The sequence below is a fragment of the Macaca mulatta genome, chromosome 5 (assembly GCF_049350105.2).
Source record: "Macaca mulatta isolate MMU2019108-1 chromosome 5, T2T-MMU8v2.0, whole genome shotgun sequence".
Classification (NCBI taxonomy): domain Eukaryota; kingdom Metazoa; phylum Chordata; class Mammalia; order Primates; family Cercopithecidae; genus Macaca; species Macaca mulatta.
This window is the reverse complement of record NC_133410.1, coordinates 99,043,191-99,068,212: the sequence shown is the minus strand read 5'-3', so window position 1 is coordinate 99,068,212 and position 25,022 is coordinate 99,043,191. Positions and strand designations below refer to the sequence as shown.

Here is a 25,022-nt window from a genome sequence, read left to right as displayed (position 1 = left end):
AAAAGGAAGACAAATTTTTTAAAACTTGAAATGTGGTTTAAAGGTTTAATATTGAATAATATACATTTTTACCTATTTTAACAAATTATGATATCTTCTTGGGGCACTAGTATCTTTTATTTTGGATCTGAATCCTAATACTGGCTATGTATCACGTAGTCTAAAACAATTAAATGGAGTTAGTGGTTTCTTTCAGTAACTCTTGATTTTCTGTTTTTTTTCCATTGGCATCTTACAAAATTTATTCATTTTTCCCTTTTTCACTTGGCATTATTTGTTACACAGTGGACAAAAGAACTGTAGAAAGTAGAGATGAGTCTGATGTTGTCCCTGCTCTTAGGTTCTCACAACCCAGGAGAGGACATTTGCTTATGCCAATCATCTCAAAACATGGCAGTTTATGCTGAACTCAATCCAACGGGAGAGCATTTGACTGAGCACATAGGTAAGAGAGGTTAGCTCTGTTGAAGGATAATCGACGAAGAACTCATAGGAAATGTGCGATCATTCGTTGAATATTCGCTCAGCACTTACTAGGTGCATATATGTACTAGGATCTAAGGATGGGCTGATGAAGAACGCGGGTCCCTTTTCTCCTAGTGGACATGCAGACTGGCCTTTAAAAAAAAAAGGTAACTGGGAAATGGATAAGGAAACTGAGTCAGTTCTTACTGCACAGTTTATTTGCTTTCGTTTGTATTTTCATTTTGACACAGTGCAATGTCATCCTAACGCATCCTCCAGAGTGAGGGGTGGGGTGGATAACACTTTAGTTGGCATTTCTGTAGCCAGGAGCCAGGATCTTTCTCCCATAATTGCAGTAACCTTGGAAGGTACCCTCTCGGTAGATTTGTATAGCACCCTGGCTAATCAATTATCAGGTTACTTCTTGTCTCACTAAGCTTTAACACCTTACATTTATGAAGCACTGTAAATATAACTTTAGCATCTTGATCACAGCAAGCACCTGATTTATATTTATTTTATTTTATTTAGCTCAAGTGAAATCAGATCAAAGAAATACATTACAGGTCATAAAATATGTGCAAATTTCATAATGACCTCCTTTTTTAAATGTGCAAAAAGAAGATTGTTAAGGCATATTCCAGAGCCTTGGGGGGTGGGGCTGTGTGTGTGTGTGTGTCTTTTGAGAATATCTTTATATCAGAAAATTTGACTGAGAAGCAATCTTCTTCTTAATGGTTCTTTTTTCTCTTTTGAAAATAAAGTACTAAAAATACTTAAAGATGCAGAACAGCAACCTGTCCCCAGTGAGACTCTCGTTTAATTAATGTGGTGATCTATGTAGAGAAAAGGGACAATTGCAAAAGTCCCTCAATAATTATCTAACCACAGGCTTTACGTAATCATAGCAGAAAGATTTTCAAGACACAAAACACCCTGGAAAATTTGACCTCTTATTTTGATTCAGGCCTTTCATTTCTTAAATCTTTTCTTTCATGTCGATGTTTATGCGTGACAAAGTCAGCCTAATGCCAGATGAATCCCTGGAACACAAAACATTACTGAATTCACAGTTGAAGGATTTTAATATAATATACCAGGGTTTAAAAATCCTACAGTGAGAATAACAGGACTGAAGAAAAAAATTAAGAAATGCTCAGGTAGAAATAAAGAGAGAAATTTAGAGAAAATAATAAACCATATTCAAAATAAGTATTAAGCATTGGCAAACAAAAAAATAGTATCAGACAATTACATGTTCCATTTGTAAAGATGACTATTAATTAGTGGTCTTGCAAAACATTGGAGAAAACTTGCTGAACCATCACATTCATAAATATTAAAACCATCCATTAGCGAAAATCTTTTTACTAAACTTCACAATTGATAGTCAAATAATGTTCCGTTTTTCTCCATTGCAATAAAAATTAAAGGCTTTAGGTTTCAGATCAGTCTCTGGGCCTTATTAATTCAGTCAGCCAGAAGCCACATGGAAATATTTTGTTTTTGTTAAAAGCCAGCTTGCCCTCATGATCTTTTAAAATCTTTAAAAAATGTTCCATCAGCCCTCTCCCTGACTTGAATTATGGCAGTGCTTTCTAAACTGGTAAACTCAATCTCCTTGGTGTGCCTCAAGATAGAGTGCATAAACCCTCCTTAGAAATTGAGCTCTCAATTCTAAATTGCACTCTCCTTCATGAGAGCAAGCGAGAATGCTTTGCTTTGTATTAAGTGGTCACAATATTAAGTATAGCCATAAACAGCACTGTATTTTCTAAACACCTTATCTTCTTTTAATGACTGACATAAATTAGGTCATAAGTATACAAATGCATATCTGTTGTATTTTTCAGCACCCTGTGTTTTTATTTTGTTTCTTTTTTCGGAGTTATTTTTCTGCTTTTGGCAGCCTTTTCTCTCAGGTGCCTTGTGATCCACAGTGGTGTGTGTTCACACTAACCAAAGCAACAGTCTTACCTGCCAGAAATAGCTGTGACATTTAAAGAGAAGTCCAGGGGAAGGCACAGTGCTTAACATCCAAGTCTGAAGAGCTAATAGGGAAATTGGGACATCAGCTACAGAGAGATTTAGGGGAAGTAACATGCAGGTTAAATATTTTATGGAAATGATTTCTGTTCTGTATAAGATTACAATTAACACATGTCAATCTGTTTCATTAATTTGTTAACTCATCTGTTATGCTATGCCATGAAGAAAATAAAATGGAAGTTCTTTACTTTTTTGAGATGGAGTCTCACTCTGTCGCCTAGGCTGGAGTGCACTGGCAGGATCTCAGTTCACTGCAATCTCCACCTCCCAGGTTCAAGCCATTCTTTTGCCTCAGCCACCCGAGTAACTGGGACTATAGGTGCGTGCCACCACGCCTGGTTAATTTTTGTATTTTTAGTAGAGATGGGGTTTCACAATGTGGGCCAGGCTTGTCCCAAACTCCTGATCTCAAGTGATCCTCCTGCCTTGGCCTCACAAAGTGCTGGGATTACAGGCATGAGCCATCGCGCCCCACCATAAAACTGAAGTTCTAAGCTTCAGTTTAGATGCTCACTAAATACTTGTTTTGCAATACCTGACTGTAACTGGCAGAAATATGTTTTGAAAGTCTTCATTTTCCAGGTATGCCAGTGAAATATAGGGACATTATCTACTATGTCAAATTATAATGATTTATCAGTGGCACATGAAAGTGGCCTCACGTTTCTTAATCAGTGATATACCATGATATACCATTATATCATGCCACCTTTTAATGTAATATGTTTATATCTTTCTTTAGATGTAAACATTCATTTAGTTCATCACTGTGGTTTTCATAGTTACTCCAAGGAACCCTATGAATTCCTTCAATGTACTCAAGTCTCCTGCCCCAGGGAGAAAGGGAGGGATGAGCAGGAATCACTTTAATCTATTTACACAGATATTTTCTTTTCCATTTAATTTAAAGGATTTTTTTTTTTTACTTAATGAATATGCAGTGATGGTGGTGATGATGATGATGATGATGATGATACAAAGGTTTAAATGATTAGGTAGTCAAATCTGGGCTGGAATTGTAATACTGTTTTGACTTTTAATCTTAGAGAAGCTCCAATCTGCTTATTTTCTGGGCATAAACACATGAGAACAACAACACAATTCTGTTATCTGAATGTTGTTATGTTGTTTGAAACATTCAGTGACTTTCAAATGTTGTATTTGCCTAAGAAAATTCAACAGAGTCAGACATTTTCTTCCAGGTTAAATTCGCTAAGTCTGCTACGAAAATAAATTTTGTGCACTGGCCATTCTGATCTAGCGGATGTTCTAATAAAATCATCTTTGTGCTGCCTACAACTTCACTTCAAAGATGAGATACCTGGGTACTCCACACCAAATTATAGTTTGAGATCTGAAAAATGGGATAGGAAGGCACAGCTCAAAGAAAAAAATACTAGCACTGGAAAAGATAGGACTAGTGAAGATGAATCATTCTCTGGACTTTAAATTCAGAGATATCAAAGTTAAGAAAAATTAGGAGGAATAAAAAAAGAGGGTAAGAAAAACAATAAAAGTTTACATAGCAGGAGGGTATAAAACAAATACAATATTTTTCAGAAAAATTAAATAAAAATAGATTTACATAACATTGTTTTTAATCTCAAAGATCAAATTTCAATTTTCATCTCATTTTAAAACCCATATGCACAATCTCCTTTATATACATCAGTTGGGTGTCAAAGTGACTTTTTTCTTGTTTCCAAATACAGTTACTTTTCAATTTTAATTCTATGATTTAGGAATTTGATAGCAAGTCAGTTGGCACACATATATGTTATTACATGTGTGCTTTAGACTTGGTTTTTAGTTAATGTAACATGACAGGGCCACCTGAATTATTTGTTCACAAACTAGCTAGAAAGCCACCAGGGAAGAGAAACCCTGGCAACAGAATGGTCTGCAGCAACGGTGCTTTTTTGTTATTGTTATCTATGGGATTGGATGCCATTACTACTGTAAAACGGTTCACAAGAACTCGGTCTATGGGAAAGACTCAAAACTTCTTTGCCTGTTAAAGAAAAATCAGGATATTGGGCTGGTTAGTTTAACTAAAAAGTGATGATACTCAGATTCTGCTTGCATGCACTGCTTCTCACCAGTTGTTTTATTTCTTTCTAATTGATATTTTATCTTATTTTTCAGATAGTCCATTATAAAACTCTTCTACTTCCGTTAAAATCACAACTACACAACAGCAACTAAAACATGCTTTGGCATAAGACTGATACGGTTTTGAACCCAGCTTGACTATCATATTTGTTGCTTTAGGCAAAACACCTCTGACATTTTTATCTTATCTTCAGTAAAAAGGGGTGATTAACTGTTTTACAAGAGTATTCAATAAACAGATATAAATTCCCTCCTTTTCCTTCCTTTCCTTTCTTCATCTTCAGCATCTGAATGCCATAAGCTCATTTTAGTTCTCTGGACTCATGTTAACATGTCCCACCTTTCCCAAATTAAAAATCACCTCTGTTCTTGGCTCCATTCTTTTCCTCTCTTTTGAGACAATTCTGTCAACCAACCCCGTCTCTGCCCTGTATCGTGAAACTCTGCTCCTACTACATTAACAGTCTCTTGGTTTCTTTAAAAAGGAAGACAACACAATTAAAGAACAGAAGCAAAAACTCTACTCAAATCCCCAATTGTTACCCTCAAAATTGTCCCAAACCCAACTTTCTCGTTGCACAACTCTTTGTCAAAATGTTTTCTACCATCACAGTCTTCAATGATCCTTCTTGTTCCTTTAGCTCCTGAAATCTGACTTCTACCTCCATCTTTTTTGGGCTATTCAACACACTTAGAGAAAAAACACATTTTTGTTAAACAGGTATGTATCTCTGAAGCATAAAATACATAGTACTGGAAGTGCACATGTGTGGTTCTTTCCATTTTTTGTCAGCACTTGAAACTGACAAGTAGTAGTACCAATTACTTAGTGAAAGACCTTTTTCATTTCATTTCTGAAATGTTGTTATTTTCCTTTTTCATCTTCCATCTCTGACTACGTCTCCAATTTTTCTTCTTTGCTGCCTTGCTTCCTAAGAAAGTTCTTCATGTGATGCCATCTTGTTTTTCTTCACTGGCCTCTTTTTCTCACTTTAATTTTATGAACTCTGATGACTTTTTCAATTACCTCTATAGTGTAACTCCTCAAAATATATATTTCTGAAGTCTCTCAACTGTAATCCCTTATTTTCAACATATATTTATGGAGGCATCTCAGACTCAACCTATCTAAAATATGACTTATCTCCCTAAAATCTACTTTGTTCTTTTTTTCTCTACTGCTAATAATTATCTTCCTAGTTGGTCAAGCTCAAAACCTAATCATTTTTACCCGTTGTCCCTCTGTCAGCTGCCCACATTCAAGCGGGGTCTCATTTCTGCACATTTTACAAGCAAGTCAGTAACTGCCTTTTGTTTGGGATTAGCTTTTTATATAGTGAATAGCCTTGGAAGATATAAATCATTTATCCCTTCTAAAACAAAAGGCAGGTGTGCTGGCAGCCTTGGATAGAGGTAGTGCCTCTTTCTGAAGCAAAGGGACATCTTTACTGGCCATTATAAAATATCCATGTTTCCTAAGCTCTGGGTTCCTCTTTTCTGATGCAACTCACTGAGCACATAGGTGTCACTTGAGGTTTTCCATGGGAATTGGGGCTTGAGGAATCAGTGCAAGAAAATCATGATACTCTTGCTAATGCTATTACTGTGAATAGTAAAGTCAATTGTCTCTGACCTAGCACTATTGTGTCTTTGCCCAGCACCCAAAGAACTGGCAGGCTTGCAAGTAAGACAGAATGTTAGACTTTTCACAGTTCTTCTGCTTATAAGTACTTGTTAAAAGCAATTAAAACACAACTTGTAGTTTGCACCTATAATTTTGTAGCATTTGCTTCTTATCTATGTCACTAGGATGCACTTAGGATGCAACAGACTCATCTATCATCTATTACTCAAGTTTTTGGCTGTATTCCTAGGCAACAGAGAGAAGGGAAACAAAGAAGAGGACCTGTGCACAGTGTGAGAAAGGCAAAACACTGAGCTTAATTGCAGACTTGAAAGTAGCTAGCAAATGAAGTAAGGCAAAAGGTTCCTTTTTTGTTTTGTTTTGTTTTGTTTTTTTTGAGATGGAGTCTGCTCTGTCACCAGTCTGGAGTGCAGTGGTGCTATCTCAGCTAACTCCAACCTCCACCTCCTGGGTTCCAGCAATTCTCCTGCCTCAGCTTCCCAGGTAGCAGGGACAACAGGCATGTGCCACCATGCCCAGCTAATTTTTGTAATTTTAGTAGAGACAGTGTTTCACCATGTTGGCCAGGATGGTCTCAATCTCTTGGCTTTGTGATCCACCTACCTTGGCCTCCCAAAGTGCTGAGATTACAAGTGAGAGCCACTGTGCCAGCGAAAAGTTTCCATTTTTTAAATAGTTGGGTTTTTCGTTTCAAATCTTTCCAAAAAAAGGTTTTTTTAAAAAATAAAATTAGCAATAAGATGAAATACAAGAACAATGTAATCTTAAGACAATATATGATAAACATTTATCAAAATACTTATATTTTCAAAAGTGCTTAAAATAATCTGGCACATAGTAGATGTTCAGTAAATATTTGATATTATGACTGTGCAGGGGTCATTGCAGGCTACTTTATGTGTATCATTTCATTTAATACAACACCACTCTGAAAAATGTTTTATCGTTACCATTTTTCAGTTGAAATATTTACATTGCTCAAGATCTCACTGGTACCATCTACTCATAGGTCAATCTGCCACCAAATCTCATGCTCTTAAATGCCCTTTTTCTCCTGCACTTCCAACAAATAGTGTACTGTATACAATTGTTGAAGGGAGGGGACTGTGATACAAAATATTTAGAGTGATTGTGTAGCCACAATTTCAGTTTCTCAAGGAAGTAATAGAATTAAGAATCATCCTCAATATATATTCTTCCAACACACACACACACAAATACCACAAGCCCACTTGAATGCACCCCACCTACACATTGCAACCGTAGAGACAATTGCAGCATTAAATACAGAATATTTTGTGTGTTGTTTGTTTGTTCTCCCTCTGCTACAAAAATCAGAGTTTCTATTCAATAAACAGCAAAGGGAGATATAAATGAACCAAATTAAAGATGGAAAAATTGTTGAAAAAATTAAATACAGAACTAAGTATTGATTTATTGAGAGTTCAGTAATGTAATCCAGAAATAATGGATGCTTTAAAAGTAATTAAAATAATACATATAAACATTTAGTGCCTAGTTAAAGAAAAAGAAAAAACAATATTAGACAAAATAAAATATATTCATTTGATGTGATGAGGAAATAATCTTTTATTCCTCTTTAAATTCTCTGTGGAATAAGGCAGGGTTATAAATAAATAAACATCTGCCCCATGGACTTAATGGATCATTATGTTTTATTGTGGTAATCAAAATGAAATTGTTGGGAGGGATTAGTATCTCTAGTATAACACTAAGAAAGATAAGGCCTGTGCCCAGGCAAAAGCTTTCCTGGTCGGTCAAAAGGTTTGAAGAAACTCAAGTGATGATGTTTCAAACCATTCTAAAACAAACAAAGACGCAAACAAACAGAAAACATATAGTGTCTTTGCCACATATTTAGGAAACAAAATGAACAATTTATTTCTGACAATCTCATAGTCTTTATTCTGTCAGAACAATAATGGAAAGGTTTAAACCAGAAAATGCTATGCATTGAATTTATAACAAACTCTTTTTTCCTATAATGAAAAATTGATAAACTTGGCATTTGCAGATTTAAAAATTAAGGTTAAAAATATCTGTTTTTTGCCGTTGCAAAAAATCGTATGTATACACACATATATGTGTGTGTGTGCATATATATATATATACACACACACACACACACATATATATATATATATATATATATATATATAAACATTTCCTTTGACCTCCTATTTTCTTCCAATAAAAACAGTGGTATTAGAGATAGTTCTGATATTTCATCATAGAATAGTTAACATTGCATTTGGAAAGGATGAATTTTTTAAAAACATAATTTTACCTTAATAAGCAGCCCAGCATAATATTTTAGTAACTACACAGATTTTTTTCAAGACATTTAACAAATAATATTGCCTGATAGTTAAGAGTGTAGGCTTTGGATCCAGACCTCCTATTTCTGTTCATTCACTGATAAAAAGGAGACAGTAGTAACTTCCTCATAGAGTTGTTTTTTAAGATCAAATAATGCATATAAAACTCTTGAAATGGTACCAAATACAGAGTAAGCACCAAATAAACAGTAACTATTATTGTTAGTCCACGTCCGAATAACATAGAAGAGTAAGAATTTTAATATTTCATTTGGATAACCTTTTAAGGATAAACCTAGCCCATTATCTTTCTTGATAATCTTGTAAGATGATTCCTTTTTTTATCTCCTATCTGTTGAGGCATGGATAGAGGTTTTCAGGGAAAACATTTTCTAGGTAACTAAAAGAAAGTAGGAACACAAATTGTGACAAAACTTTACAATGAGAGAATTTACAAGGTAGAATAATCGCAATTCCTTTTGAAATCAACCACTATGGTCCTCTGGCTGGGAAAGCTAAGCAAAGATATTCTAGCCTGAAGGTTGAGACCTACTTGAAGAGTTTTCCATCAGATTGTGAGGGCCCCTCAGACTTCACTTGGTGTCTGTTTCTATTAGTATGGGAGCTTCCGGGACCTTGGGGTATCACATGCACTTGACTACTTTATTCCTGCTCTATCTATCTTAAAGCCTTTCTTAATCTTTTACATCTTAGAGAAGATACTTCTGGATTTTAAATCCACTGATCTTGAAGCTATTGCCCTCACTCTCTGCTTCAGAGCCCATCCTTTTATATATGAGTAGTTTGTTTTGCCTAAAGTATTTTCTCCCAGTCACATATTAAGTCCAGGTTCTCATCTATTTTTGAAAGCAAACTCCTGGGCCTTGGCTCACTAACATCTTGACAGCATATTTCTTCTTTCCTGTGAGCTTTTCAGCATTCCCTGGGTTTCTCTAAAATATAAAAGCAGACTCTTTATCTCTTACTTTGTCAAAGCCTACCCTCCCCACTGATTTCTCACCCAGTTGCTGCTTTCAAGACCTGCCTCCAAATATCATTGTATTTACAAACATGAAATGACTCATTGATTCTGAGCTCAGCACAAGAGCAAACGTTTCTCAGCTTGACCCATCTTCACATTGTTGGTGCCTTATTCAGTCACGACCCAAGGGGCTGACCTTCAAGAATCTAATCCATGAAAACTTAAAATAGTAAACAAATTTGAATATAGTTTAACATATATAAGAAATGTTATTCATAGAAGAGGAAGATCAGCCCTTAGACATGAAAAGTGAAAATAGTTTATTCCCAGATTTCCCTTTGTGCATTAGTATTTTCAACCAAGTCTATCCAAGTAACAGGAAAAAAAGAGCTGGCAGTTGTTGCTGTGCTGTGAAGTCTTATTAGGTGAGTCAGCTAATTGCATGGCACTATCATAAATACAGCAGGCACTGCACTGCTTGTTAAGCTTGCCAAGGAAAATGAGGATTTAAAGCAGCATACTACCTCTTTGCTATATAATGACATTTTCTTCTTAAAAATGATTTTGTACCAATTCCTGATTTATCTGCCAATTATTTTTTAATTTATGGTTGAATGTATTTAAGCCTGAATTCAGAGATAAAACTAGTAAATAGCTTTCAAAAATAACCCCCTATATTAGCTTTACTCTCTCCTCCACTGCCAAACCTTTAAAAACAGTGAAATAAGTAGTTTTTATTTCATCTGTTCTCTTTCTCTCTATATATAAGGTGATTGACGAGACTAAAGAAATAGCTAGAAGGGCAAAAGGCAAGAAAATGAGTAAGATAGTAACTGATTATCCAAAGTAGAGCACGGGCCAGGTGCAGTGGCTCATGCCTGGAATCCCTGCACTTTCAGAGGCTGACGCAGGAGGATCACTTGAGTTCAGGAGTTTGAGACCAGCCTCAGCAACACAGTAAAACCTCATCTCTACAAAAAAAATTTTTAAATAGCTGAGCATGGTGGTGCAAGCCTATAGTCCCAGCTACTTGGGAGGCTGAGGCTGGAGGATTACTTGGGCCCAGGAGTTGGAGACTACAGTGCGCTACGATTGTGTCACTGCATTACAGCCTGGGCAGTAAGGCAAGACCCTGCCTCTAAAAAAAAGATAAACAAAGTAGAGCATAAATAGCTTCTAAATATGTGTTGTTTATGTGTAAGACTGGAATCTCTAAAGGTATCAATTAAAATAGATCTGCATTCTCAATCTGTACATATGGACTATGTATAATGTATTTACAATATGACTTACGGCATTCACCAATGTGACTACTCCCAAGTGATCCAGACGGCTGATGACGTAGTAATTTGTACATTTGCTGGAACCTGATCTGAGTAGGTATATAACATAACTGAGGGAGAGTAAGTCCATTTGCCGAAAGAAAGCCTAGCATATGACCCAGGAGCCACATCTTCACTCAGCCTTGTTGCTAGGTTTGGCTTAGCATATATAATAGCATAGGATGTATAATTTATGACAAAAACTGTACTTGCACTTTTTAATTAGAACATTCAAAATGGTCTCAGGAACTGGCACCAGAGATCATCAGTGGTCTACTGTACCTTGCGTGTATGTGTCTGTGAGTGTGTGTGTGTTTGTGTGTGTTCCCACATTCTAAGGCATATCTTGTACAGGTGAGTAGAAAATGTTGATAGAAAATTATAGATTCTGACATCTAAAACACAGTAGGTCACTACATTGTTAAAACTTGGAATTTTTTATCTTGTTTTAAAGTCAGGCCAACCAAACCTAAAATACTGCTACGTTGAAAGAGTGCAAAATATTCAAAATACTATAGTTATAGATTTGGTAGTAGGACTGTACCAGACCTGTCACTCTATATAAGACTTATGCCTTGCCCTTTCACTTACCTGTTCACTTTTACATCTATCTCACTTGATGTAATGCTATAAATTATATTTATAATATATTGTAATTTATCTTGTATTATAATCTATTAAATATTACAAATTATGTTGCAACTCCCCTTACCTTTTGTCTGCATATTGCCTCAGAAAAAACAGGTGGATCCAGTGGACTTCAACCACAGGCCCCTGGTAGCAAATAGCTCTTAATGCGGAGTTTGCCACTTTGATGCATTTCTAAAGTTATAGAATATTAAATGAACTAAGTCCCTTGGCCACTTTAATTATACCCTAGATCTAAGCCATAACTGTACTTTCCCAAAAATTAAAATTCGAATTTTAACTTAACCATATATAATTGGAAAAGGAGGTGGGGTTCATTAAGTGTACTTTTATCATGCTTTATTATCTTTTGGGCATTGGATACAGCAGAACATGCCAACTTTTATGACTTCTCATGTGACAGAATATACTTACTAGGATGCAATTAAACACTTCTTAGAATATGTAAACAATAAATATAATCATTACATTCTTTTCATATTGTTCTTTCTTATACATAATAGTAAGACTTAAAATATACTGTTATTTCTGAAATATGCATATTGTTTTGCTTTTGATGATTAAATAACATTGTCCAAAGTTTTAGGTGTTTTGAAATCTTATATTTTTTAACAAAATATGTAGCCTTTCCAAAACAAGACCTCAATAATTCATTTAAGACCTAGAATTGTTCCTCTCCACACAGATCTCTTAAAAAGGCAGAGGATTTATATGACCTCAAGAGAAACCAGAGTATCCAAAGTTTGCTTTAATTCAATTTTTTAAAAATAAAATTCTTTAGTTTTTAAAAAAAAATGAGATTAGTTTGATTTTGAATCAGATGCCCCTGTTCCCCACCCCAAAATGGCATCATGAGCAGACTAGGAATTGACAATAGAAAATTGAACATATGAAATGTATCTTTACCTTGCTTTTTAACAAGATATTCATGTCTGTCTCCTTCATTTTTAAGTGTATCAGTAAAATACATGGTAATTTTCCTAGTGAAATATACTGTCTACACTATGTACACACTCCCCTGTCTAAGGTAGGGAAGTATAGAATATTCACATTTTTGAAACATCTATGTTATTTTTATTTAAATAGGAGTTCTGGGCTTGATTTCATTTTGGAACACTGGTGTGTGCTTAAGTGGAACCTTTTTTTCCTCTTAGGTCAAATTTCTTGTTTAGTTTCTTCTTTTATCTTTTTGGTTACCATCTCTCTCCTTCATCCTCATGGTGTGAGCTGTTGAGTGAAGGTATTAATTCCATTATGTGAGGCTAAGTGTCATTGTTCAATAATGCAGCAAAACAATGGTTCTACCCCAAATATCTTCCAGTGTAAAAGCAGTGGGGAAAAGAGAAAGTGTGCTTCTGCTGCTCTGAATGTTTAAGGCCGTGAAAGTTGATCACACAAATTGGGTCATTCTTGTTATACCCAACTAAAACAATCAAGAAGCCTGGGAGGAAAAGCATTCGAGGAACATTACATTACTCCACAGGTGTAATTTTCTACAAGTCCACATGCTGAAGCTGCCTGTTGTAACCTGGGACCAGTTTCTTCTGTAACTGCTGAAAAAACTTGCTGCAGTTCTAGGACTAATTTTGCCCACCACTGTCACTCACCAGTTGAAGCTTGCCAGCTCCCCAGAACCTTTCTAGTGCCAATGAACTTTCTCAAAGAGCAATGTGTATCGTTTCTCTTTTTTACAACACCTCCGACCTCCTCTTTGTTCTTTAGGTATACCAAAGACCAACCAGCCTCGAACTTCAATTTTTCTTCCCACATAAGAAGTTAAATTTAGAAATTTATCTCTACATTTCTAACTTTGACAAAGCATAGATACCAGATAATTGGTGAAACCTTGCCATTATAACGACCACCATGGATTACTTCCCAGTGTCTTCAGATAACCCTCGCCATTTACTAACGTTTGATGGACTTCAAAATGAACGTATCTTTTTTAAAAAAATTTTAATCACACTGACAGCAAGTACATTGGTATACTCTATATTAAATTATACCACAGGGTTTACAAACAATTAGTGATGTTGGGCAGTGGTTTCCAAAGAGCATACTTAACAAGACATTCACAAGGCCCTACAAACCTGCATTTTTAACAAGGACCCTAGATGATTCTAGAAGAATGTGGTTTGGAAAGCAATTTTTACCTTTATTATGTGTCATTTTAAATATATAATAAAATTAAAGTTATGAGTCATGGAATTGAATAAAGATAATTTCCTTACAGAAAGTATTACTAGATATCTAAATACAATATGGTTCAAAACAGGAAATTTAAAAAGATTATGTAAATTCTGGAGTTGTATTCCTAAAGACAGAAGCTGAAATTTTTTCCTACTTCTCCTTGGATCACTTCCCTTTTCCTTCACTTTCACTTCCCTGGAATTGTACTTCCCAATAAACTATTAGCAGTGAACTTCATCTCATGATCTGTTTTATAGAGCACTTCAGCTGAGACGAGTACCAGCTTGTAATTGATTATATTGGCTATTCAACCCTACAGGTTTATTTAAAAAGAACTTGAATAGGCTTTTTAGGATGAAAGAGGTCAGTCTCAGCCATTTCTGTTTCCTGATATAGCTTTTAAGTCTTTCCTTATTAGCAATGAAAGGCCATTCCATTGTAATTTTTTGATAACCATTTTTCTTTCTGTGTGTCAAATGCAGATGTAAGATACTGAACTGAGTCTATTTCACTGTTCGTAAAACAATCTCATTTGGAAAAAAAAAAAAGTCTACAGATATTCCAGGGATAGGGTGTAGTAGAGAGAGAATAAAAGGTATTTTATTACTATGTCTCTATATCCTACCCTGTAGGATCTCTTATCAAGCATACAGGCATATACCAAAATCAAGACATTTTTCTCATTTATTTTATTGCCCTAACATATTCTGGGTTAATATAATATCGTAATAAAAATTTGAGAAAAAAATTGATTTTTTTCAAAAGTGTTTAACATTTGTTATATTGGAAGGTTTTTTTTTCTTGTTTGTGGTAAAAATAAATAGAAGGTGCATTTCATACCTTCAAGTATGATTACATTTTGAAAACAAGTCATTAATACTCATAAAATGCAAATTTTAATGTTCTTTTTTGTTACAGCCAAACTATAATTAGGCACAGTTATAAATTGGAGTTGAAATTTAGTAAGATATTTCTTTATAGATAACACTTAATGGTTTTAGAGATGGGCTTATGAAACAGTAAATATACAGGTATAGGGATAAAATTGTGTCTGACGGTCATATGAAGTGTTTGTTGTTATATTCTCTCTTGGGATAGCTGCCAAATATTTTAGTATGCTTAAAATCTGTGAATGTTATGGAGTCAACAAATTGAGATCACATATCATATTCAGAAAAGCATAGTTAGAGAAATAACCATTGAAATGAGCATACAGCAATCTTCCTTTATCTGCAGGGATACATTCCGAAAGCCCCACTTGGACACGTGAAATTGCGGATAGCAGCAAACCCTACATATACTGTTTTTTCCAATGCTTACGTACCTATGAAGAAGTTTAATTTATAAACTAGGCACAGTAAGAAATTAGCAACAGTAACTAATAACAAAAGAGAACAATTAAACAAGAATAAAAGTTATGTGGGTATGGTCTTGCTTTCTCTTTCCCTCTCTCTCTCAAAATATCTTAGTATTTTGGGTCTGCAGTTGATGGTGGGTAACTGAAACCATGGAAAACAAAACCACGGATAAAAGGAGACTACTGTGTATACTTTTTAAAACTGAGGAAATATTAAACTCATGTTTCTTCTATATCCCACCAGTTTCCCCCCACCCAAACCTAGATAGATATCTTATTTGATCTGTAAACAATTAATTTGTAAAAGTTAAGAACTTTTTAAAGTAAAACTGTAATATATCTTCACACCTAAAGAAATAAACAATAATTCTTAAAAATCCAGTCAGTGTTCAAATTTCCCCAACTACCTCATACGTGTTTTCCATTTGCTTATGTTGGGATCCCAAAACGAATGAAATAAGGTTCTTAGGTTGCAATTGGCTAATTCTCTCTCACTTCTACTTTAATCTGTAGGTTCCCACTAACTTCTTTTTTGTTGCAATTTACTTGGTGAAATTAGATGTATTATTTGTCTTGTGTAGTTTTTCACAGTGCAAAATTTGCTGATTGTAGCCAGTGATGTGAACAGTGAACATGTTTTTCGTCCCTTATATTTGCTGTAAGTTGTCAGTGATAGTTAAATGTGAATCAAATTCAAATTTGGATCGTGTAGGACTTTTCTTTTCTTTTCTTTTTTTTTTTTTTTTTTTTTTTTTTGAGACGGAGTCTCGCTCTGTCGCCAGGCTAGAGTGCAATGGTGTGATCTGGGTTCACTGTGATCTCCGCCTCCTGGGTTCAAGTGATTCCCCTGACTCAGGTTGCCGAGGAGCTGGGATTACAGGCGCGCCACCACACCCAGCTAATTTTTTGTATTTTAGTAGAGATGGGGTTTCACCATGTTGGCCAGGATACTATTGATCTCCTGACCTCGCGGATCAGGTAGGACTTCAATTGTTGAACAAACGAACTTTTAACAGCGGTTACACCATTAGGATGTCCTGATCCAACATCGAGGTCATAAATCCTATTGTCGATTTGGACTCTAGAATAGGATTGCGCTGTTATCCCTAGGGTAACTTGTTCCCATTTGATGAAGTTATTGGGTCAGTGAACAATAGCCCACTTAGACTAGTATGGTCTTGGTTTAAGATGGTGATGTGTATGTACTTCCATCAGAGGGCAGATAATACTGTAAATCCTCACTTAACTTCATCAATAGTTTCTTGGAAACTGTGACTTGAAGCAAAACAATCTATAACAAAACCAGTTTTACCATTGGCAATTGATATAAGCAAGAATTAAGTTCCTATAGCAAATTTCTGGTCACAAAAACACCATCAAACTCCTAAATAAAGATAAATCACTTCTGATATTAAACACTGAAATTAATGTGAGCTATATATACGTTTATGAAAGATTAATACAAACAAGTCAAATAACTTACCTATTTATTCCAGTGGAGACCGCAGGTGGCTGGACCCTCTCCTGGCAGCTTAGGGAGCAATATGGGAACCCACCCCGGACAGGACGCTGTTTCATCACTGCAGGGTGCTCTCACACACACCCAGTCACCCAGGCTGGAACCATGTAGACACACACACTCACCTAACCTGCACATCTGCATACATCCTTCAAAGTTCAGCCAAATAACATATAAACATATCCAGTAACATCCATCAGTCTTAGTTCTGCCGTAACAACTCCTTTTTGATCATCAAACAAACAGGCTAGGTCCGCCATATTTACTTGTCTGGTCCATATCAAAATTTTCTAACAAATTATATTAGAAAATCAAATCTCTGTCAGTTTCAAAATGCATGAAAAAAAATTGCCTTATTTCCCTTATACTTGGCTATCCTAACAGTAATCTAAATATTAATGAGAAAGTTAATGATGTCGTTTGCTTCTCCCAGTTGTAAAGAAGGTTTGGCTGCCCCATTTGATCACTAAGGCTAATTGACACACAGAAAAAAAGCATAGGAAACTTCTCAGCATCACGAAAGCTCTGTCATCTAGAGAAGCTAGGACTTGAGCTCAAGTCCTGTGACATGGAAGCCTTGTGCCTAGCTACCCCGCAGCAGAGCCCGTATCCTTCACTTGTACCAAGAAGTGAAACACTATGAAAACAGTCTTTACTCCACATTTTAAAGTGAGGTAGTTTGGGGTGGTTTATATTTTATTTAATGTATCTATTATTCGGATTTTTTTAGTTTATAGAAAGGGCATTGGCAAGGGCAGAATGATCTATAAGCTTCTCTGCCCACCTACCATAATTTGACCTTTTCTTACCGTCATCCATTTCCTTATACTTCAGTGTCCCTGTCAGTCACTTTCATGTGAAGACATGGGGAGGATTTTTTACATCAGACATGTTGTTGAAAATCAGCCTCATTGGCTGAGGGATTATTTGATCCCTTCCTCTGAGTCCATTAGGCTCACATTGCCTCTCTGTTCTTTGAATTTTCAGTTAACTTTATCTTCTTATAATTACTTTGCTAAAATAAATGCAAAGCAACAAAAGGTATTTAGTGAAGAATATCAACAAAGCCATGACCATTTCAGGCTGAGTTTTGAGTATTCTTTGTCTAGGAAGAGATACCTAGAAAAACTTTCTGACCATGTATTTGATTATTTCCCTTCAATATGTATAGTCTCAGTCTTCAAATTTCAGAAAAGAATTTGTGTATTCGTTGTCATTTAAAATCATTGTGTTAAATATGTATGCTTTTACATTATAAATGGTTATAAAAGTTAAACACTTAGAAAAAAGTCAAAATAACATACATAACTATCCAGCAAAATAACTTTCATATTTTATTGTGTTTTCTTCCAAACTTTTTACCTTTGCATCTGAAATGTGTGTAGGTTGTATCTATAATACAAATAACACTTTATAGTCTGCTAAATATTATACCATAAATAGGTTGTTGTTACATAATTCTCAGGTAATAGTGATACATGTCTTTATCATAATCTACCGAGTAGCTGAATGATAATTTCTTTTTAAGACAAGGTCTTGCTCTGTCACCCAGGCTGGAATGCAGTGGCATGAACATAGCTCACTGTAGCCTCTACCTCCCAGGCTCCAGTGATCCTCCTGCCTCAGCCTCCCAAGTGTCTGGGACATAGGCATGTGCCACCATGCCTAGCTATTTATTTGTATTTTTAGTAGACTTGGGGTTTCATTGTGTGGTCCAGGCTGGCCTTGAACTCCTGGACTCAAATGATCCACCGGCCTCAGCCTCCCAAAGTGCTGAAATCACAGGAGTGAACCATAGCACCCAGCAATAATTTTTTAACTCTTCATTATTCATTGAACATTTAGTTAACAATTGTAAAAATGTTGTTTCCTGCTGTCATTGATCTTGTGAAGAATATTTTTGGACTATAGCTGTGGATTATTTCCTAAATAGTGAATTACTTGAGCAAAAACTTTACATACTTTGAGGGTTGGTAACCCATGTTGCCGCAATGTTTCCCCAAAGGCATTGCAGAGTTTAGAATGCCAGTACTTATATTAAAGTGTGCCGTTTTCAACATCCCTGGCCAACATCCCTATATGTAAGATTTTTCCAAAACATGGTTCTGATTTTTAAAAGTGAAAAATGCTACTTCATCATGTTCTTTTTGTGCTTCTCACTTTAAATATTAGAATGAAGAAGGAGCCCCACAGGAAGGAATTCTACAAGATATGCCTGTGGATCCTGACAATGAGGCTTATGAAATGCCTTCTGAGGTAGGAGTCCCAGCTGAATCTTTCTAACAGTACCAAAAACCTGTCATTGTCATATTTCTCTTGCTTAGTGAGAATCATTTGCTCTCTACATGCTCATTACGTGGACAACTTTCAAGCTAGGAATGGTTTTTACATTTTTAAAGGGTCCAAAAAAAAAGAGGAGGAGGAGGAAGAGAGGATGTAACACAAATTCTAAGTCCACATAGCTTAAAATACTACTTGACCCTTTACAGGAAAAGTTTACTAACTCCTGCATTAGAGAATATATTTTTAGAAACTATACATTCTAAAATAAGTTTCTAAATGGAAAGTTAGGGAAATCAACGGAATGCCAAAGGAAGGTAATTATTTTTTGCCATACATTTCCAGTGGGATGATTGCATAGTAAAATAAAAGTTACCCACACAAGTTATAGAATGAAAAGATAAATGTATGATTTGCAACAATTGATATATTCCAGTATAACATTTTAAACAACGTATGATTGTTAATTTTATTTTTATTGAAAACAAAAGTATTTTAATAGAAAATGTATCAAAAGGGAAATTAGAAAATACTGTTAGATGAAAAAAACTGACCCAAGAAGAAATAGTAAATCTGAATAGATTTGTATAGATTTGTAACACACTGAAGTGATTAAATGATTAAATTAGTAAAAAAAAAACAAAAAACAAACAAAAAAAAACACCTGCATGCAAAGAAAATCCCAGGCCGAGACAGCATCACTGGTAAATTCTACCAAACATTTAAGGAAGAATTAATACTAATTAGTTAACACCAATTAATATCTCTTACACAACATAGGAGTCATTTAGACATTTCCCAACTAATTCCGTGAGACCAATATTACCCTGATAATCAAAACCAAACAAAGATATCACAAGAAAAGAAACTGTATGATGGTTCCATTAAAAATTGAGTTCAAATATGTTGTGGTTAGGTTATGTATTATTCCTCATGGCATTATTAAAAGGCATATCAAGGATGGGTGCAGCGGCTCACACCTGTAATCCCAGCACTTTGTGAGCCAAAGTGGCCAGGTTACTTGAGGCCAGGAGTTCAAGACCAGTCTGGCCAACATGGTGAAACCCCATCTCTACTAAAAATACAAAAATTAGCCAGGCATGGTGGAACATGCTTATAGTTCCAGCTACTTGGGAGGCTGAGGCACAAGAGTTGCTTGAACCCAGGAGGCAGAGGTTGCAGTGAGCTGAGATGGCACCCCTGAACTCCAATCTAGGCAACAGGGCAAGACTGTCACTCACACACACACACACACACACACACACACACACACAGCATATTAATAATAATTCAATTTATAGAAATTGAGATTAAATTGTTTGCCTAATAAGAATTTCCAATATTTTGGGGTCTTTTATGCAAGACACAGTACTAAACACTATAGAAAACTATAGTGTAATTGACATTACCAGGATATAAGGAGTTTACAGTCTGGTAGGTTTGATGAAAAAAATAGAAATTCATTCATTCATTTCTTCATTATGATTCCTTCCTTTAACAAACATTATTGATTGCCTTCTATGTACCAGGCATCACAGGAGCAAAGATATACAAGATATACTAAAAAGTATAACATTTTAAAGGATCTGTTTCAATCAATCAGGAGTAGTTTTATTGAGGAGGTAATGTTGATCTGGGTGGGAAAAGGAAAGAGATATGGTAGGGCAAAACAAACAGAGGACGTTCTGGCACAAGGGAATATCAGAAGCAAAGGCATATGTGTCTGAGAATGCAAATGGATATGTCTGAGAACAGTAAATAATTATGACTCAAGCTTAGGAACAAGGAAAATGGTGATAGATTGAACCTGCAGCTATGGGTCAAAGACAAATTATAGAGTATTAGGACAATCTTGTCATTTAAGTTTGTGTTCTATTCAGAAAACAACTTCAGTTATTGAAGATATGCTTATTTGTTTGTTTTTAAGCAGAATCCTGATATTATTAAAGTTGCTCTTTAGGAGGAATAATCTGACCCCTTTAATTACATCATTAATATTTGTATTGTGGATGCTTTCCAGATATTGTATGGAGAGCTTGGGGTCTGAAATACAACTAATAATTGAAGCCATAGATGAAGATGAAATTTTCAAGTGGGAGAGTGAAAGTAGGGAAAAGGTACCTCGCCTTCAAACGTCTTAATTTCCTTCTGAGAATTAGAGCGTCTTAGCCCTGGAAAACGCTTTATAGACCGCTTGATTTTATTCTCACATTTTACAGGTGAAGAAACTGAGAATCAGCCAGTCCAACTTATTTGTCCTACCTGACTAGGTATATGATCATTAAATGGTACATCTGGATTAGAACCGAGATATTTTAACTGATTACTACCACAATTCACGTCTATATCGGACAGGAAATACACAACTATTAAAAATAAGATAATGTATATTGCAGAATATTTGCAAAAACATTGAGTGTAAATTTTAATGTAAGTGATGAGCCATTTCCTATCTCATTGGCTGTCAGTGCTGATGCATGATTGAAACTTACACTAACAGTGCGTGCTGTCTTTTTTATTTTTCTAATATTAGGAAGGGTATCAAGACTACGAACCTGAAGCCTAAGAAATATCTTTGCTCCCAGTTTCTTGAGATCTGCTGACAGACGTTCCATCTTGTACAAGTGCTCAGTTCCAATGTGCCCAGTCATGACATTTCTCAAAGTTTTTACAGTGTATTTTGAAGTCTTCCATCAGCAGTGATTGAAGTATCTGTACCTGCCCCCATTCAGCATTTCGGTGCTTCCCTTTCACTGAAGTGAATACATGGTAGCAGGGTCTTTGTGTGCTGTGGATTTTGTGGCTTCAATCTATGATGTTAAAACAATTTAAAAACACCTAAGTGACTACCACTTATTTCTAAATCCTCACTATTTTTTTGTTGCTGTTGTTCAGAAGTTGTTAGTGATTTGCTATCGTATATTATAAGATTTTTAGGTGTCTTTTAATGATACTGTCTAAGAATAATGATGTATTGTGAAATTTGTTAATATATATAATACTTAAAAATATGTGAGCATGAAACTATACACCTATAAATACTAACTATGAAATTTTACCGTTTTGTGATGTGTTTTATTAACTTGTGTTTGTATATAAATGGTGAGAATTAAAATAAAATGTCGTCTCATTGCAAACAAAAATTTATTTTTATCCCATCTCACTTTAATAATAAAAATCTTGCTTATAAGCAACATGCATTGAGAACTGACACAATGGACATAAAGTTATTAATAGGCATTTGAAGAAGGAGGAATTTTAGAAGAGGTAGAGAAAATGGAACATTAACCCTACACTGGGAATTCCCTGAAGCAGCACTGCCAGAAGTGTGTTTTGTGGTGCCTTAAGTGGCTGTGATAAAAAAAAAAAAGTGGGCTCCAGGGAACGAAGCAGTGTAAAAGATGATTTTGACTACATCCTCCTTAGAGATCCATGAGACACTTTAGCACATATTAGCACATTCAAGGCTCTGAGACAATGTGGTTAACTTAGTTTAACTCAGCAGTCCCCACTTAAAAAAAAAAAATCATCAAAAATTCTCTCTCTCTATTCCTTTTTCTCTCGCTCCCCTTTTTTCCAGGAAATGCCTTTAAACACCTTTGGGAACTATCAGGATCACCTTAAAGAAGATCAGTTCTCCAGACTGATAAAAATTTCATGATCTCTTTTAAATGTTGCCAAATATATGAATTCTAGGATTTTTCCTTGGGAAAGGTTTTTCTCTTTCAGGGAAGATCTATTAACTCCCCATGGGTGCTGAAAATAAACTTGATGGTGAAAAATTCTATATAAATTAAATTTTTTTTGGTTTCTCTTTTTAATTATTCTGGGGCATAGTCATTTTTAAAAGTCACTAGTAGAAAGTATAATTTCAAGACAGAATATTCTAGACATGCTAGCAGTTTATATGTATTCATGAGTAATGTGATATATATTGGGCACTGGTGAGGCAGGAAGGAGGAATGAGTGACTATAAGGATGGTTACCATAGAAACTTCCTTTTTTACCTAATTGAAAAGCGACTACTACAGAGTGCTAAGCTGCATGTGTCATCTTACACTGGAGAGAAATGGTAAGTTTCTTGTTTTATTTAAGTTATGTTTAAGCAAGGAAAGGATTTTTTATTGAACAGTATATTTCAGGAAGGTTAGAAAATAGCTGTTAGGATATATTTTAAATCTACCTAAAGCAGCATATTTTAAAAAATTAGAAGTATTGGCATTAAATGAAGAAATAGAGGACAAAACTAGACTGACAGCAATGACCCGGAACATTTTGAGATTAGTAAAGTTGTGACCATGAATTTAGGGATTTATGTGGATACAAATTCTCCTTTAAAGTGTTTCTTCCCTTAATATTTATCTGGTAGTTATTTATGAGCAGTGAATTATTTTGTAGTTTATATATCTTAATAGTTTATTTGGGACCAAGCACTTAACAAAAAGTTCTATAAGTCATAGAAGCCTTTTCAGGAAGCTTGTCTCACATTCATTCCTGAGACTTTCACCTGCCAAGTGGCCTGAGGATCAATCCGGTCCTAGGTTTATTTTGCAGACATACATTCTCCCAAGTTATTCAGCCTCATATGACTCCACAGTGGGCTTTACCAAAACAGTTCAGAGTGCACTTTGGCACACAATTGGGAGCAGAACAATCTAATGTGTGGTTTGGTATTCCAAGTGGGGTCTTTTTCAGAATCTCTCCACTAGTGTGAGATGCAAATATGTTTCCTCATTTTTCTGGCTCATCCAGTATGTAGCTTTTTGTGACATAATAAATATATACATATATGAAAATATGTATTTGGTTTCTGCCTCCAGTTCTTACAAAGAGCTCCTAAAACCCTTGTAATTTCCCGAGTGGTAGGGGTGCTAGGGTCATCCTTTGTTCTAATATTTGGTCTTTGACCCTGCTTTCTGACACAGAGCTCCTAAGTCCCTGGGCGAGAGTAGTATCTTCTCTTCTAATGAAGGGACTCTTGCTGGGTTCCTGGACTGGGGGCTGGTCACCAGAAAAGTCACGCCATGATAAGAAGCTTAAAGCTTTTAGCCCCATTTCCATCTTCTGGGGACAGGAGAGAAGAGGAGCTGAGTTAATAAGCAACCATGCTTCCATGATGAAAACTCCGTAAAAATCCCTGAAAGACAGGATTCAGAGTGATTTGAAGTAAGTGAACATGCAGAGGTGCTGGAAAGCGTGGTGTGTCCGGAGAAGGCATGGAAGCTCCCCACGCCTCCCCCATACCTTTCCCTGTGCATCTCTTCCATCTGGCTGTTCCTGAGTTGTATCCTTTTATAACAAACTGGTAATCTAGTAAGCAAACTGTTTTCCTGAAGTCTGTGAGTCACACTAGCAAATTATCAAATCTGAGGAGAGGGCCGCGGAGACCTTGGATTTGTAGCCAAGTCAAACAGAAGTTATGAGTAACATGAAGACTCATCATTTGTGATTGTCATCTTCAGTGGGGAGGGGGAAAATTTTGTACAACTGAGCCCTTAACCTGTGGGTCAATGCTAACTCCAGGTAGATAATGTCCGATTTGAATTATGGGACACCCAGTTGATAGCCACAAAGAATGGGAGAATTGCTTGGTGTAGAAAACACACCCCACACACACATGTGGTGGTAGAAATGAAGTGTTCTGGAAATAATGAGTGTCGTGAGTGAGTATATAGAAAGAGAAACAGCTTTTCCTTTTCACTACTGGATTAAACACAAACACACTTACGCATTCACACATCTCAAAGACAACCATCAATTCTCAAAGATGGTGCCATCTAAATCCATACTGAGGAAGAAAACACATTTTCTTTTCCAGTCTGTAAACCTGACAGACTGCCTCGTCCACACACTAATGGAACTCTGCGTTTTATCTGGAATGCGTTCATCCCATTTAGTTCTTTCTGTCTTGGGCAGGGCAAGAGTGCAACAGGGCTGACATTTTCACATGAGCTCTGTCCCTGTTATTGGCTATACTTAGACAAATTATTATGTGTCAAATATAGATGTAAGTGATTTATCAATATTAAGTCACTTAATTCTCAAAACAACCTTAATAGGTTCCATTATGATTCTAATTTTATACATAAGCCAACGGAGGCACCCTCAGGCTAA

The 25,022-nt window shown here is 35.7% G+C and overlaps 1 protein-coding gene across 9 annotated transcripts in view; it reads left to right on the top strand.

Annotated features, from left to right (window-relative positions):
* SNCA (synuclein alpha) overlaps nt 1–22,051 on the top strand; it is a 111,191-nt gene extending 89,140 nt beyond the window's left edge. For all 9 annotated transcript variants that reach the window (XM_015138786.3, XM_015138791.3, XM_028848624.2 and 6 more), the window contains 2 exons: nt 18,801–18,884; nt 21,442–22,051. In XM_015138786.3, the coding sequence (XP_014994272.1) occupies nt 18,801–18,884; nt 21,442–21,474 (117 nt within the window). In that variant the 3' untranslated portion in view covers nt 21,475–22,051. The remainder of the gene's footprint in view (nt 1–18,800; nt 18,885–21,441) is intronic.
* The last annotated feature ends 2,971 nt before the right edge of the window (nt 22,052–25,022 follow it).